This window comes from Taeniopygia guttata, chromosome 1A, assembly GCF_048771995.1.
Source record: "Taeniopygia guttata chromosome 1A, bTaeGut7.mat, whole genome shotgun sequence".
In the NCBI taxonomy this organism is placed as follows: Eukaryota; Metazoa; Chordata; class Aves; order Passeriformes; family Estrildidae; genus Taeniopygia; species Taeniopygia guttata.
Window position 1 is genome coordinate 255,179 of NC_133025.1, and position 16,117 is coordinate 271,295.

The 16,117-nt window shown below is 66.2% G+C and overlaps 2 protein-coding genes across 6 annotated transcripts in view; one reads left to right on the forward strand and one right to left on the reverse strand.

Annotated features, from left to right (window-relative positions):
- The window catches only part of FLNC (filamin C), a 28,426-nt gene extending 19,710 nt beyond the window's left edge, over positions 1-8,716 (reverse strand). For all 4 annotated transcript variants that reach the window (XM_072917894.1, XM_072917889.1, XM_032752404.3 and 1 more), the window contains exons 1-12: positions 7,577-8,716; positions 5,582-5,830; positions 5,279-5,376; positions 4,773-4,923; positions 4,181-4,299; positions 3,981-4,058; positions 3,257-3,419; positions 2,498-2,698; positions 1,975-2,112; positions 1,494-1,620; positions 886-1,022; positions 97-290 (exon numbers count right to left, since the gene is read on the reverse strand). In XM_072917894.1, the coding sequence (XP_072773995.1) occupies positions 97-290; positions 886-1,022; positions 1,494-1,620; positions 1,975-2,112; positions 2,498-2,698; positions 3,257-3,419; positions 3,981-4,058; positions 4,181-4,299; positions 4,773-4,923; positions 5,279-5,376; positions 5,582-5,830; positions 7,577-7,913 (1,992 nt within the window). In that variant the 5' untranslated portion in view covers positions 7,914-8,716. The remainder of the gene's footprint in view (positions 1-96; positions 291-885; positions 1,023-1,493; positions 1,621-1,974; positions 2,113-2,497; positions 2,699-3,256; positions 3,420-3,980; positions 4,059-4,180; positions 4,300-4,772; positions 4,924-5,278; positions 5,377-5,581; positions 5,831-7,576) is intronic.
- OPN1SW (opsin 1, short wave sensitive) lies at positions 7,601-16,080 on the forward strand. Of its 2 annotated transcripts, XM_072917797.1 has the most exons (7): positions 7,601-7,739; positions 7,831-7,898; positions 13,146-13,386; positions 13,987-14,155; positions 14,326-14,491; positions 15,121-15,360; positions 15,812-16,080. In XM_072917797.1, exons 3-7 carry the CDS (start codon positions 13,155-13,157, stop codon positions 15,932-15,934), a joined length of 930 nt encoding a protein of 309 aa, XP_072773898.1. In that variant the 5' UTR covers positions 7,601-7,739; positions 7,831-7,898; positions 13,146-13,154; the 3' UTR covers positions 15,935-16,080.
- Positions 16,081-16,117: the final 37 nt, after the last annotated feature.

Genomic DNA, 16,117 nt, shown 5'->3' on the forward strand with positions numbered 1-16,117 from the left:
CACAGCTGAGGCGCAATGGGGCGCAGTGGGGCACAGCAGGGCACTGTGGAGCACAAGGGCACAACAGGATCCATGGGTGGCCATGGGTCGCAGCACCTTGTCGGGCCAGGAGTCAGGGGGAGCGGGGCGGATGTCAGCCATGAAAGGGCTGTCCCGGATGTCCTCGTCGTCACAGACCACATGCACGGCGTAGAGCCCTGGCTCCGTGGGCCAGTAGCGCACGTCGCACGAGCCATCGCCCTTGTCATCACACTCGATGCGTGCCTGGGATGGGCCCTCGATGGAGAACCCTGGGGGCACCACAGCCACCGTTACCCTGTGCCCGTGCCATGACCCCCAGACCTCGTCCTCGTCCCCCCTCTGTGCCCATGCCCCCAGCAGGGTGACACCTAACAAGTCCTTACGTCCCCCCAGTGGGGACCCCAGACCATTGTCCCCTGTCTGTGACCATGTCCCCAGGGTGGCACCACCCGTGTCCCCCCGACCCCACTGGGGCCACCCCCAACCTGCCCCACGTCACCACCTCTGCAGGCCTGTGTCACCACAGCAGTGGGGCACTCCACTATGGTGCCCGTCCTCCAGCCTGTCCCATGTCCCCAGTGGGGTTTACACGCTCTGTGCCCTTGTCCCCACCACAACACCCCTCACAGTGCCACATGCCTCATGGTGCCCCCCATTCTGTCCCCATGTCCCCAACAGGGTGTCACCCACTCGGACCCTTGTCCCCATCACCCAGCTCCCCACCCTGTTCCCACCACACGACCCCCAGCCCTGTCCCCATGTCCCCACCATGGTGCCCCTGACCCTGTCCCGATGTCCTGCCCTTCAGGGCTCACCCAGGGTCCCCACCACAGTGCCCCCCACCTCCATGTCCCCCCTGCTCACCAAGGGTCCCCACTTCAGTGCCGACGGCTTCGACCACGAAGTCTGCAGGGCGCCCCACGACGCCGCCCTCGAGCCCCGGCCCCCAGGCCCGGACCTTCTGGGCCCCCGGCTGGGGGGACACCTGCACCTCGAATGGGCTGGGGGGGACAGGCAGGCGTGAGGGGGGCTGTAACACACCTGTACACCCCCACCCCCTCACCTCACACACCTGCACCTCTAACGGGCTGGGGGGGACAGGCAGGCGTGAGGGGGCTGTAACACACCTGTACACCCTCACCCCCTTACCTCGCACACCTTCACCTCGAACGGGCTGGGGGGAGCGGGAGGGAGGGGACTACACTAACCTGCACACACCTGCACCCCCCAGTCCCCCCAAGTACCTCACACCCCTGGGGAGACACCTGCACCTCAAACTGGCTCGGGCGGATGAGGGAGGGCTTGTACTCCACACACCCCTCCCCACATTCCCCAGAACGCCCACCCCAGCGGGACATCTGCATCTCAGATGGGCTGGGGAGGGTGGAGGGGCAGTGAGGGCCCCCCGACCCCTTCTGCACAAGCCCACCCCCCTCACTTCCCCTGCTGGGACCCCTGCGCTCGGCACTGACCTGCGGGGGATGGCGTAGCCGCCCCAGGTGATGGACACCTGGTAGGTGCCGGGCACCCGGGGCACGTACTCGCACTCATAGACACCGTCGCCGACATCCCGCACGGTCACCGGCTCCTCCGTGCCCCCTGTGCGAGGGGGTCAGCTGGGGCACCCACCCAGGGGCACCCCCAGCCATGCACCTCCCGTGGTGCCCCCAACCCATGGTCAACCCCAGCATGGCCCCAACCATCCAACCTCCATGGGCAACCCTGCAGGACCCCCTCCCACGCACCCACCTCCCCATGGCCATCCATGGTGTCCCCCAACCTTAGAGCCCCCATGGGTCCCCCACCCATATCCATCCCTCCATGGCGGACCCCCACCCATACACTCACCCCATGGGCCCCCCAAGTGGGACCCTCCCCGCATCCTTCCAGTGGCCAACCCCACGGTGCCCCCCAACCTTCCAGCCCCGCCATGCTCCACGCAGCGACACGTACCTGGTCCCCGCAGTGTCACCCGCAGGTCCCCGCTGCCCGCGCCCCGTGTCAGAACCTTGAAATCGGCCACGTCCTGCACTCGGACCCCCCGTGGCTGCAGCCCCCTGCCCGTGGCCCGGACCGCCGAGGGGGTGCAGGCTGCAAACTCCCATTAGCACCCACCAGGCACCAGGGGGGCCCTGGGGAACCCCCAGGGACAGCAAGGGGGGGTCCCAGGGTTGGGAGGGGCCCATGGGGATGTCTTGGGGGCAGGGGAGTGCCATGGTGTCCTCAGGGACACAAGGAACCAACCCCTGGGGACACCCTGGGGATGGGGGTGCCAGAGGGACACCCCAGGGAGTGTCGGGGGACTATGGGTTCACCCGTGGTCACTTATTGGTGTCATGGACCACCACAGTCACTACTGGGTGCCTTGGGGGTCACCGTGGTCACAGCTGGGTGTCGAGGGGCCACTGATAGGTGACATTAGGTACAGTCACCACGAATGTTATGGAGCCATGTGGGGACGCAGAGGGAGCCTCACCTTCAGCCACATTGACAGTGAAGGGGCTTCTGGGCACCTGGGCGCCAGCATAGGTGACACAGATGGTGTGTGGCCCTTCGAGGACGGGCCGGTAGGTGCAGCGGAACACATTGTCCCCCTTGTCCTCCAGCATCACCTCCACTGTGTCTCGTCGGCCCTGGGGGTCCGTGATCACCACCCCCACATCGCCCGAGCCAGCCCCTGTCATCACCAGGACATGTGTTCAGTCCCATGGCCAGGCCACTGTGGGGACACGTCCCCAGAGCCCCCCAGCCCTGCCTGACAGCATGGCCCCGCAGCCACCAGACCACCCATGGCCATGGCGCAAGAAGGACAGTCTTGGTGCCACTTCCGTGCCACGGCCCTGCCACCATAAGGCCACCCCACCATGAAGGCATGGCCCCAGAGCCACCAGGTCATGCTACATCGAGGCCACCGTGAGGACATGTCCCCAGAGCCACATGGGCATGCTGTGGCCCTGGAATGAGAAGGTGTCCCCAAGCCACCATGAGATCATGCCATGATCATGCCATGGCTGTGCCACGCCAAGGACACAGCCCCAGAGCCACCAGGCCACCCCACGTCATCATGAGGACATGGACAGTGCCAGCAAGTCATGTCACAGCCACCACAAGGACACGTCCTCGAAGTCTCTGGGTGATGCCGTGGCCATGTCACCATGAAGGCATGTCCCCAGTCACCTGGCCATGCCACCCCCAGGACATGTCCCCAGCGACCCCCAGCCCCCCGTGCCCCCACCTGCAGTGTAGATGTCGAAGTAGGTGGCCTTGTTGGCCACATTGCCCACAGGCTCCAGGCCAGGGCCGCGTGCCGTGACCTTGCTGGCGTCGCCCAGGGCCATGCCCACAGTCACCCCAAAGGGGCTCCCGTCAATGTTCTGCCCCGCGAACAGCACCGTCACCTGGAGGGCACAGGGACATCAGGGGTGCCAGGGCACCACGGCCTCACCACAGCCCAGGAACACCCCCCATGGATCCCCTGGAGACAGTAGTGACACACCCCACGGACACCCTCTAGCATGACAACCTGAAGAGGATCCCCCTCAGCAGTGACCACCCCCAGGGGCTCCCATTTGTCCCCTCCAGGGACCCTGATGCATAGGACACCCAGGAATCCCAACAGGACACTCCAGGGTCCCCCATTATAACACCTCCCCCCCCAGACCTCAGTGTGGCACCCCAGGGACCCTACAGGGCACCCCAGGGCCACCCAGTGTCGTCCCCAGGGACCCCAAGGAGAGCCCCCCAGAGATCCTTAGGGACCCCCTAGGGACCCCCAAACCCTACTGGGCCAGGTGTCCCCCATTCCCCGTGGGGAGGAGGTGTGGCAGGGGCAGCCACCACTCTGAGACATGGGGGTGTCACGGGGTGGGGGTGCCATGGGGTGGGGTGCCATGGGGTGTCAGAGGTAGCAAGGGGATGTCACAGAAGGGTTCCCTTGGGGGGGTCACCAAGGTGCTCACCTTGTGCAGCCCCCCGACCTTGGGGATGTAGGTGACACTGTATGTTCGCTTCTTGTCATTGTTGGGGACCACCTTCGCCTGCAGTGGGAAGAGACCCCAAAATCGGGGGAAGAAGGTGACACAGAGATGGGGCACTGGGGGGGTCTCCCAGAGAGGGAGATGGGGGGGATACCCCTGAGGGGGGCCAGGGCCCCCTGTACCTCCTCAGTGTGTCCCTCGGGGTCCTCAACATAGACCAGGACCTCGCCCACGCCTGCCTCGAGGGTCTCCACTGTGAACTGGGCAGGGCGCAGCACCACGTTTCCCTGGGGCTCGATGCCTGCAGGGTGGGGGGAGTCAAGGGGGGTCCCAGCCCCCCAAAACCCCCCAGGGTTTGGGGCCCCAGGTTGTCCTTGGTGGTAGCAGTGGGTTCAGAGTATCAATGGTGGTCTCCTGAGTATGGGCAGGGGAGGCTGATAGGCCTTTGGGGAGTCTCTGTGCATAGCGGGACTTTTGGGGAGCCCTGGGTGGGGAGTGGAGCCCCTGGGGTTTCCCTCAGGTGTCCCTGGGCACAGGTGACACCCCAGGACTGGAGAGGAGTCCCTGGGCCTGCGGAGGCCATGGTTCACTCTCATGCCCTGACAGCCACAGCCCCCAGACACCCTCTTGTGCTGACAAGCCCCCCAAGTCCCCGCTCCGTGCCCCTTTTGTTCCCACCTGTGCCAGGTCCCCAGCCCCCCGGTGCCCCCCAAACCTCCACCCCCTCCTGCCCCCCCGGGACCCCAGCTGCCCACGGCCCCTCAGCCCCCGTACCGGGCCCGTAGGCCCGCGCGCGGCCGGGCTCGGGGAGACGGGGGCGCACGGGGGCCCCCGGCCGGAGCTTGGCCTTGGGGAACTGGGACAGGTACGTCATCACCGAGTGCTCGTCCACGTTGGGGTCCACGATCTCCTCGGGGGCGATCACCTGGCAGGGAAGCCCGACACCTGTCAGACCCTGCTGGGGAACCCCCAGCACGCACCCCACTACCAGGAGGGGCCCCCGACACTCCCTGACCCTCCTGAGACCCAAACAGCCATCAGACCCTCCTTGCCCTGCTGGGGAACCCCCCACACCCCTACCACACCCACAGGAGCCATGGGGTACCCCAAATGCCCTGTGGATCCCAAGGACACTCCCCAGGCACGCCCCTGCACCCCCAGCACCCTCTCCCAGTGCCCCCCACCCGTTCCTGCCCTGCACCATACCTGGATGAGTGCCAGTGCCCCCTCCCATACCTGTAGACCCGCAGTGCCCCCCACGCCCCCCACCATGCCCGTACCTGGGGGACTCCCAGCCAGTCGTCCGCCTGCTGCATGGCCTCCCGAGCGTTCTGCACCGGCTTGTTGGGGTCCCACTTCTCCCAGTCTGGGCACAGACCTGGGGGGCCAGAAGGGTCAGGGGCGCACCCCCGTCCTGATCCCCGTCCTGCACCTCCCCCTTCTGTGCCTGCCTCCATCGGTGCCCCCCGAGCCAGCCTGCACCTCGTACCCCCGGACACCGTCCCACCCCCTGCCCCCCGCCCCCCGCTCCCCCTCACTCGGGGCGCAGTTCTCCCCCCGTCTGTCCCCGCCGCGCTCCTCACCCGGGGCGCAGTTGTCCACCAGCGCTCCCAGCGCTTTCCCGTCGCGCCAGTCGCGGTTGAAGTTGGTGATGGGCAGCTGCGGCACCTTGTGCTGGATCCAGCCCAGCAGCCGCTGCTTGGGGGTCTGGTGGCGGCCTTCGTCGTCCTCCTCTTCCTCCCACATAGGCATGGAGATGGAATAGTGCAGGATGAGGGTCCAGATCAGCCCCAGGATCAGCTTCAGGTTCCCGTCCACGATTGCTTTGCTGTCTGTGGGGGAGAAACGGGGAGGCTGAACCCCGAGATCCCTCCGGACTCCCCCCGGGGCACCCCGACATCCTGGAACCCGCTGGAGGGATTCCCCTCGCCCGGACAGCCGCGGCCCCGGGATCAGCTTCAGGGTCCTGTTCCGGCTGCCTCTGGGAATGGGGATAATGGGAGGACTCGGCTGGGGCACCCCCAAACCCCACAGTACCACCACAGGGACCCCTACACCCCGACATCCCGCGGCAGAGCGGGCAGACCCCAGCACCCGTCTCGGGGCACCCCGACACCCCAGGCAGTGCCACAGGACGCTGCACCCCAACACCTGCCTGGGACATCCCGGGGCACAGAAATGGGGGATGTGGGACATCCCGGGGCACAGAAATGGGGGATGACCCGCGACACTGCGCCCCGTCCATGCCGAGCACTTCACCCCGCGGGGACCCAGCACCCCGTGAAGTGCCTGGGGGGGCACAACCCAGCCGGGGGTCCCCAAGGGAGCGCCCTGGAGTGCCACACCCCTGACCTTCCCAAGGGATTCCTGGAGTGCCAGACCGGGGACACTGAGGCAGGGGACGGCTGTAGGGGGAGGGGGGCCCGAGGCATCCCGCTCCCTCCCCCACCGCCCTGCGGAGCGGACCCTCCCCCGCTCCTTCCCCCGCCACTTCCCCCCACGAGCGATCGCGTTTCAGGGAGGAAATGGGGGAGATGGAGGGACAAACCCCTCCCCGCCGGGAGCTCCGGGGGGGGCAGCACCTGGGAGGTCCCCAAAACTTGGGGTCACACCTGGGGAGGGTCCCGGGAGGGGGCAAAGACACGCGTGGGAGGGGGAGGCGACACCGCGGGAGGGGGTCTCGCACCCCCCGGGTGCGGGCGTGCCAGGGGGGCCGTGCACGGACGTGTGCGCGGGGGGGCCCGCAAAGCCTCCCCCGTGCCGGGGGGGTCACCCTGCAGCTGTCGGGTGGGGGTGGGCGCTGGGGCCCCGCGAGGGGTGGGTGCGTGTGCGGGCCGGGCCCCCCCGCGCGTGAGCTCAGCGCCGCGGCCCCGAGCCAAGCGTGAGCTCAGCCCCCCCGCGCGGCCCTGCACGGGCCGGACCCCCCCGCTCCGCACGCCCCGCCAGGGGTCGGCCCCGGACCGCGCCGCCCCCGCACACGCACCCCTTGCACGCTCGCCCGCAGCCCCGCCAGCCTTGCACGCTCACCCCCATTCCCATTCCTGCACCGCTCTCCACACTCATCCCGCTCCTGCCCCTGCCACCCCACCCCTTGCACATTCATCCCCATTCTCATCTGTCCGTGGGCCTCACTCTTGCACACATCCTCCATTCCCATTCATCCATCACCCTACCCTTACACACTCACCCACGGCCCCATCCTCATTTGTCCATCATGCTCCTTGCACACTCATCCTCCACTCACACTCCTCCATTCCCCACCCTTGCACTCTCGCCCTATTCACACCCATCCCTCCCCTCCCTTTACACACTCATCCACATCCTCACTTGTCCACCCCTGGCCTCGTACACTCTCCCTCAATTTCCCATCCCCCATCACGCCCACCCTTGCACGCTCATTCCTCATTCCCATTTGTCCATTGGCCTTGTCCTTGCATGCTCACCGTTCCCATTCCCCTTCCACCCTCCAGCACCGTTCCCATTCCCCTTCCACCCTCCAGCACCGTTCCCATTCCCCTTCCACCCTCACCTGCCCTGTGCCCACCCACCCACGGACACCGCTCCCCTTGCACACCCACCGATGGACACGAGCTTGATGTGCTCCCGCTCCAGGAACTCGAGGGCCACCGAGACGTTCTCCAGCTTCATCTGGCGGAAGTTGGGGCGCGGGTGGTGCTTGCGCCCCATCTTCTTCTGGCTGAGCACCTCGAGCAGCGCGATGAGGCGCAGCCCGTCGCTCAGGTCGCGCTGCAGGTCCACGATGCGCTTCTGCACACACTTGAGGTGCTCATTGCACCAGCGCGTGAACGTGTTCTGCTGGATCTTCTTCCAGGGCGCGTCCTCCGCAAGGTCCTTCTCGGTGGCCGGGAGCTCCTCGGGGTCCTCTCCCGGTGCTGCCTCGTAAGTAGAGTTCATCCTGGAGGGCTCAGGGGGTCCTCGATGGGCACGGGGGTTCCTGGTTGGTGTGGAGGTTCCTGAGTGGGTTGGGGGGGAGCCCTGGGTCACTTCTGGTAGTGGGCGGGGGTCGTGGGTCAGTCCAGTGTCCTGAAGGGATCCTGGCACCGTGGGTGTGGGTCCCAAGTCGGTGCCGGTGTCCTGTAGGTGCCCGGGGTGGGGTTCTGGGTCCCGGTGGCAAAGCTGGCGCTGGGGGCCGGTGTCCTGGGTTGGGGCCGGTGTCCTGGGTCAGAGCTGGTGTCCCGGGCGGGGCCCTGGGTGGGTGCTGGTGCCCGCTATGGGGTCCCGGTGCTGGGAGATTCCGTCCTGGGTCGGTCCCGGCTCCTGGGTGGGTGTCTGTGTCCTGGATGAGGTCCCAGTTCCCGGCGATGGGGGACGGTGTCCTCGGTCAGTCCCGGTGCCCAGAGAGGGTCCCGGTCCCCGGGGTCAGGACGGGTGCCTGAGGACGGGGTCCCGTCTCAGTGCCGGTGTCCCGAGAGGGGTTCGCTGCTCGGTACTGGTGTCCTAGCGAGGGTTCCCTGTTCCCGGGGTCGGGGGCTGGTGTCCCGGGTCCGTCCCGGTGCAAGTTCCCGGTGGTGGGGTTGGTTCCCGGTGGGTTCCCGGAGCGGAGCGGCGGGTCCCGGAGGGCTGGGGAGTCCGGTAGGTTCCCGGGTCGGTTCCGCTTAGTTCCCGGAGCGGCGTTCGCGGCGAGCTCCCGTGTGTTCGCGAAGCGTCCCAGGAGCGTTCCTGGGCCAGGGGCGACGGCGGCAAGTGGCGGGGCCGGGGGCGGCGGCGGCTTTAAGCGCTGCCCCGGCCCGGCCCGCCCCGTCCCGGGGAGGGACCGAGCAGGAGGGACGGAAAGACCGCCCGACCGGCCGGGGGTGGGGGGCCCGGCCGTCGCTATTTACAGCCCCGGCCTCACACCCCGAGCCCCAGACACCGGCACCCCCAAGACCGCCGGACTTCGGTGCTCCGCAAACCTCGGACGCCCGGACCCCGGCACCTCCCGAAACCCCGAATCCCAGCACACCCCGGAGCCCCCGACTTCAGCACTCCCGGGCCAAGGCTCCCCTAAACTGCGGTACTCCCGAAACCCCCAAACACTGGCAGTTCCAAAAACGCACAGACATCAGCACCCCAAAATCTCTGACATCCCTAAAACCTCTGTAACCTCAAACACCGGCCCACCAAAACACCGACACTCACCAACACAAGCACCCCAAAACGCCGGCACCCACCAACTCCCAAACACTGGCACCCCAACACCCCAAAACTCCCCAAATTCCCTGAAGTCCAGTGTCATAAACTCCTAAACTCTGGCACCTCAGAACCCCCTGCCCCCAGACACTGGCACCCCCAACCTTTGCACGCTGAACCACTGGCATGCCTAAACTTTGTCACCATCAAACCTCAGCATCCCCAAACCTCGTCCCCCAGACACCCCAGCCTCCCTACACTGAAACCCTGGTTTCCCAAATCCTGGCACCCAGACACCCCTGAAACTCTGGCCCTCCAAAATCCAGAATCCACCCATAATAATCCCAAATACCTGCAACCTCGACACCCCAAAACCTCTGCACCCTATAGCCCAGGCAGCCCAACACCCTGTTATCCTGATACACCTGTACCTTGATACCCAAACACCCCAGGCACCCCACAGCACAACGCATCCCAAAACGCCCCCAAAGACACCCCCCAAACTTACTCGGAACCCCCTCACTCATCCCTTTCCCCTTGGGAACCCCTGAAAAACACATAAAAACTCTTCCCCAGCCCCGAGGGGCACAACTGAGATCCCACAAACCCTCCCAGGATCCCCTCTGGAGGAGCCTGCTCGGACCCCCCCAGAACGACCCCTGCCATGGAACCCCCACCCAGCCCCCCCCGTTGCTCCCCACTCCCCCCAGTGACTCCAGCCGTGGGTCCCCTGGCCGTGCCTCAGTTTCCCCATGGCAATGTCACAAGCCTGGGGAGGGGGTTCGGTCATATTTGGGGTGCACCCTGAACCCCTCTGCCCCCCAAATCTCTCTTGTGTCTCCCCCCTTTCCAGACACCCGCGGCCTCCTCAGCTCCCTTGGGAGGGGCGGGGGGACACTCGGGTGACCCACATCTGGGTCCTTTGGGGGGGCGATTTGGGGAGTATCGTGTTCCCCTTGTTCCGGTGCCTGCCTGGAAGCTTCCAAGGGAAGGGGGGGCGGTGCGGGTGCACCCCGGGGTGACAACGGGTGACAAGGGGTGACGTGGGGGGGTGACGTGGGGGGGGTGACGCGGTGGCGCCTGCGCCAACACCTAAAAATAACCTGCCGAGTCAGAGCCACGCACCGGCACCCAAAATACCCGGGGGGGCACGCGGGGGGGCGCCCCCAACACATCATCACCCAAAATACCTGGGGCAGGGGCCGGGGGGGCACGCAAGGGGGGTGGCGACAGGGTCCCCCACCAGGACCCCCAAGCCCATGGCAGGTGTGGGAAGGGGAGCGAGTGGGTTGGGGGGGTCAGGATGTTTGGGGAGGTCGGGGGGGTTCCAGGGGGCTCTGAGCAGTCAGGGCACTGCGGGGGGGGCAGTGCACTCCAGGATGGGGTTTCAGGATGCTGCTGGGACAGGTCGGGGGGACCCAGGGGGATCCCAGTCCCCCCAGGGTCTCGGCTCTGCTGCAGCCAGGGCAGAGCAAGATGATGGTGGAGGCCACGAGGGGACAAAGGACCTGACCCCGCCAGTGTCTCCTGGGGAGGGGACACAGCGCAGAGCCACTGCTGCCCGTGGTGACATCCTGAGTCCAGTGCCCTCCCAGCCTGTCCCCAGCTCTGTTTCCTCGGGACACTGGGGCTGGAAGCACTCAGGGTCCTCTGGGTGGGGTGACATGGGGAGGGGGCCATCGGCAGCCTGGGGGCACAGAGAGGGGAACAGGGGGGCACTGGGGATGTGGCCATGGGGACAAGGGGCCAGGGCTGAGGGGCATAAGGGACACGAGAACGAGGGGTACATGGACAGTGGGACACAGGGAACGTGGCCATGGGGACAGCAGGGACACGTGTGGGGCCACATCCAGGAGGGCACAAGAGCAGCAACTTGGAGGCCCTAGGAGTCCCACAGGGGCCATGGGGCTGGAGACAGAGCACTGGGGGGCCTGGGGGGCCATGGGTCCTGTGTGGAGGTGATGCTGCTGGTACCAGTGGGTGCTGCCGGTACCAGTGGGTGTTGGGGGCTTGGTGGTGGGCGCTGGTGGGTGCTGGGGTTCCTGGCAGGGCAGTGCCACCGCTGCAGCCCCCGGAGCTCCATGCCCAGCATCCCCCGAGTCCCTTCCCTGCTCCATCCGCAATCCCAGAACCACAGAACCACAGAACCCCCGAGGCTGGAAAAGCCCTCCCGGCCATGGAGTCCAAGCTGTGCCTGACTCCTCCTTGTCCCGGAGCCCTGGGTGCCACCTCCAGGCCTCCCTTGGACACCTGTGGGGACGGGCACCCCAAACCTCCCCGGGCAGCCCCTGCCGAGGCTGACAGCTCCGTCGTGCCCTGGCTCTGCCATCCCCCACAGCCCCTGCGCTGTGTCCCCCCTCCACAGCTCACAGTGCCCACAGTGACCACAGTGCCCGCAGCTCCACGGGGGACACGGCGGGGGGACCCTTTGTGGGGTGTCTGTCCCCTGGGTCACCACCCTGGGGCACCCATTTGGGGGTGCCCCTCCATGGGACGCCCAGTAGAGCAGCAGCAGAACTGATCCTACCCGGTACAGCCCAGTACGGCCCAGTACAACCCAGTACGGCCCAGTACAGCCCAGTAGAGCCTGCTACAGTATGACCAAACCCAGTACAACCCAACAGGGCACAGTACAGTGCAGTACAGCCCAGTGTAGTCCAGTACAGCCCAGTACAAACCAGTACAGTACAGGCCAATATGATCCAGTACAGCCCGTAAAACATGGGCTGGGGGTTCAGCCCACCCAATCCCCCTGTTCCTCCCCTGGCCCCATTTCTGGCCGTCCCTGAGCCCCCCTGGCCCCATCTCTGCCCCAGAGCTGGACAGAAGCCGAGGGTGCCCCAGGACACCCCAGGGTGGGCACCCCACACACACCCAGGGCACAGCGTTCCCTGAAGGTGTCCCCCTCCCCACAAATGAGATCCCCCTTCCCTGGGGGTCCCGGGGTGCCACAGTGAGGTCCCTGCACCAGCCTTTATAGGCACCCCCAGCCCGGGGGGGCCCTGTAATCCCCCCCTAAGCAGCTTCTGCTCATCCTTCCTGTTCCCCGGGGGTGCCACAGGCTGGGGGAGGGAAAGAGGGGGGAGGGAGGGCAGGAAACGCTGGGAGTCTTCTGGGACTCGAGTCCCAGCAGCACATCCCCAAAGTGACCCTCCATCAATGATCCCCTGGCACTGCACCCCCAAAATGAACACCCCCTCTCAGACACCCCACCTCAAGCAGTGCCCCCTCAGTCTTCCCCCCACCCCTTGATACCCCTAGACACCACCACCTCACTTGGGGTCTCCCCAGCACAGGGATGCCCCAAGCCCAGAACTGGGGACAATCGCTTGAAGGGGGAGACACCTGGGGGGCACCCTGGGGTGCTGGGGTGGGGGGCAGCAGGTGAGCTCATGAGGAAACTCCGAGTTCTTCCCAAAGCATCCAGGGCCGGGGCACCCTGGGGGAGTGGGATCAAGGCTGGAGACACCTGGGGACCCCTGGGGATACCTAGGGACACCTGGCCATTCTGGGGGTGACCAGGACACAGCTTGGGGACCCCTGGGGCACACTGAGGACCCTGGTGGGATCAAGACTAAGGCTGGGGACCTCTAGCTGTTGTGGTGGGACCAAGACTTGGGCTTGGGAACACCTGGGGACACCTGAACACCTCAGGAGGAGCAGGATCAAGCTTAGAGTCCCCTGGGGACCCTCCCCATACCCAGATGTTGGGGGGAGCCCTTCTGCCCCGCCCCCCAAATCCTCCAGAGCACCGGCAATCGGCTCGACCCGGCTCAGGGGGCCGATTAGGGGCTGAGCCCAGTTTAGCCCACCCTAATCCCCAAGTTTGGCCGGGCTGAGCCCTGATCCCCCCTAAGCAGCTTTGGGGGCGCAGGGTATATCAGGGGGGTGGGCGCCCCCCCCGCCAGCGCCGCCATGGACGAGGAAGAGTTTTACCTGTTCAAGAACCAGTCGTCGGTGGGGCCCTGGGATGGGCCCCAGTACCACATCGCGCCCATGTGGGCCTTCTACCTGCAGACCATCTTCATGGGCTTGGTGTTCGTGGCGGGCACGCCCCTGAACGCCATCGTCCTCATCGTCACCATCAAGTACAAGAAGCTGCGGCAGCCGCTCAACTACATCCTGGTGAACATCTCCGTCAGCGGCCTCATGTGCTGCGTCTTCTGCATCTTCACCGTCTTCATCGCCAGCTCCCAGGGATACTTTGTCTTCGGGAAGCACATGTGTGCCTTTGAGGGCTTTGCAGGGGCCACCGGAGGTACGAGGGGACCATGGGGCGGCCAGAGACGATGGAGTGACCACTGGGGGCTACTGGGGCCAGAGGTGGCCACAGTGATCTCCTGGGGCCGTAGGAGTTGGGGTGACCACCAAGGTCTGGTAGGGCTCAGGTATCATGACCAACACGTTCCGCTAAGGCTTTGGGAGTTGGGTTGACCACCATGGGCTGCTTGGGTGCAGGATTGGGGTGACCTTCTGGACCTTTAGGAGCTGACCACTGTAGTCTGGTGGGACTGTAGGAGTTGGGGTGACCACTGGGGTCTGGTGGAGCTCGAAGTGGGGGTGACCATCATGTTCTTCCGGGGCTGGGGAATTTGTGTCTGGGATCATTGTGGTCTGGTGGGGCTGAAGGTGGCAAGATGGGTAGGGGGCATGGGAAGGGTAGAGCCCTGTGAGCTGTTGAGGCTGCAGGAGCTGGGGTGACCACTGAGGCCTGAAGGGAGGGGTGATTACTACATTCTGCTGGGTCGTAGGACTTGGGGTGACCCGGTGTCCTGGGGGACTATGGGCATTGCGGTGACCCCTAGTTCTGGTGGCCACGGGCGGTTGTGTGAGGCCAGCGGTGGCCTTGTTCCCCCAGGGCTGGTGACAGGCTGGTCCTTGGCCTTCCTGGCCTTCGAGCGCTACATCGTCATCTGCAAACCCTTCGGCAACTTCCGCTTCAACTCCCGCCACGCGCTGCTGGTCGTGGCGGCCACCTGGATCATCGGCGTCGGCGTCGCCATCCCGCCCTTCTTCGGCTGGAGCAGGTGGGGACGCAGCGGGCGTGGGGGCAGGGGGTGCAACAGTGGCAAGTGGGGGTCATTGGGGTGCCGTGGGGGTGCCAGGGGACTGCTTGAGGCACCAGAAGTGCCCCAGGGTGCTGTGGGACACCTGGGGTGCCCCCGGTGCAGAGTGGGGGCTGAGCACAGCTCTGCAGGTACATCCCCGAGGGGCTGCAGTGCTCCTGCGGCCCTGACTGGTACACGGTGGGCACCAAGTACAAGAGCGAGTACTACACCTGGTTCCTCTTCATCTTCTGCTTCATCGTCCCCCTCTCCCTCATCATCTTCTCCTACTCCCAGCTGCTCAGCGCCCTGCGGGCCGTGAGTCCCGGGGCACGGGGGCACGGGGGGGCATTGGGGTCAGGCACACCTGTGGCTGGGAGTGAGGGATGGAGAGTGAAGAGGGGCTGGGGGCAGGAGGGAGGGAGAGAACAAGGGAAGGAGAGATGGAGAATTGACTGTGAGCAAGGAGGGAGGGAGGGCAGGATGAGGAGCAGGAGGGAGGGAGAGGTGACTGGAGGGATGAAGGGATGCAGGAAGGGAGGGGAGGTTACTTGGACAGAAGACTGGGCAGGAGCACAAGCAGGAGGATGGGCAGGGGGGCAGACAGGAGGATGGGCAGGGGGGCAGACAGGAGGAGGGGCAGGGGGGCAGACAGGAGGATGGGCAGGAGTGCAGGCAGGAGGATGGGCAGGGGGGCAGACAGGAGGAGGGGCAGGGGGGCAGACAGGAGGAGGGGCAGGGGGGCAGACAGGAGGAGGGGCAGGAGTGCAGGCAGGAGGATGGGCAGGGGGGCAGACAGGCGCATGGGCAGGGGGGCAGACAGGAGGATGGGCAGGGGGGCAGACAGGCGCATGGGCAGGGGACTGGGCAGGTGCAGGGGGCTGCACAGGGGCTGGGCAGGGGCCGGCAGCCCGGGCAGGCCCGAGGTGTCCCTGTCCCTGTCCCAGGTGGCGGCGCAGCAGCAGGAGTCGGCCACGACGCAGAAGGCCGAGCGGGAGGTGTCGCGCATGGTCGTGGTCATGGTGGGGTCCTTCTGCATGTGCTACGTGCCCTACGCGGCGCTGGCCATGTACATGGTGAACAACCGCGAGCACGGCATTGACCTGCGCCTCGTCACCATCCCTGCCTTCTTCTCCAAGAGCTCCTGCGTCTACAACCCCATCATCTACTGCTTCATGAACAAACAGGTGACGCCAGCGACACCGGGACACCCGCAGACGCGGGCAGGGGGACACCCAGGACACAAGGGCAAAGAGGACACGCAGGGACACCTGGCGATGGGGGCATCTGGGGTGCCCAAGGATATCTGAGGACCTGGGACACTCAGGGAGAACCAAGCACAGGGAACAACTGGGGATACCCATGTGAGGGGACACCTCAGGATAAAGGGACATTGGCAAGGGGGACACAGAGAAGAGGGGGACACCCAGGACGCTGGGGCAGCGGGGACATGCTCAAGGACATTGGGGGACCAGGGACAGCTGGGGATGGCGCATCCAGGAACACTTACACGATTGGGGGTACCATGAGCCCAGGGACAGGAGATGGGGCCAGTGTGGGTGCCAGACACAGGAGCAGCGGGATCCCCAGGCTGAGCTGTCCCCTCTCCTGTGACCCGTGCCACCTGTGTCCCCGCAGTTCCGCGCCTGCATCATGGAGACGGTGTGCGGGCGGCCCATGACAGACGACTCCGAGGTGTCCAGCTCGGCCCAGCGCACCGAGGTCTCCTCTGTGTCCTCCAGCCAGGTCGGCCCCAGCTGAGGGGCTCTGGCACCGCCCCAGCCCCCAGGACCCCCGGCTGCCCCCCCGTTATCCCCCAGCTGCCCCCACCGTGGGGCCGGGGGCCCTGCCCAGCCTAGGATGTAGCGCGGGTGGGACAATAAACCATGGCCGCGGTCTGAGCGCAACGGGGACCCACTGAGCACCGTGGGACAGGGCACCCAC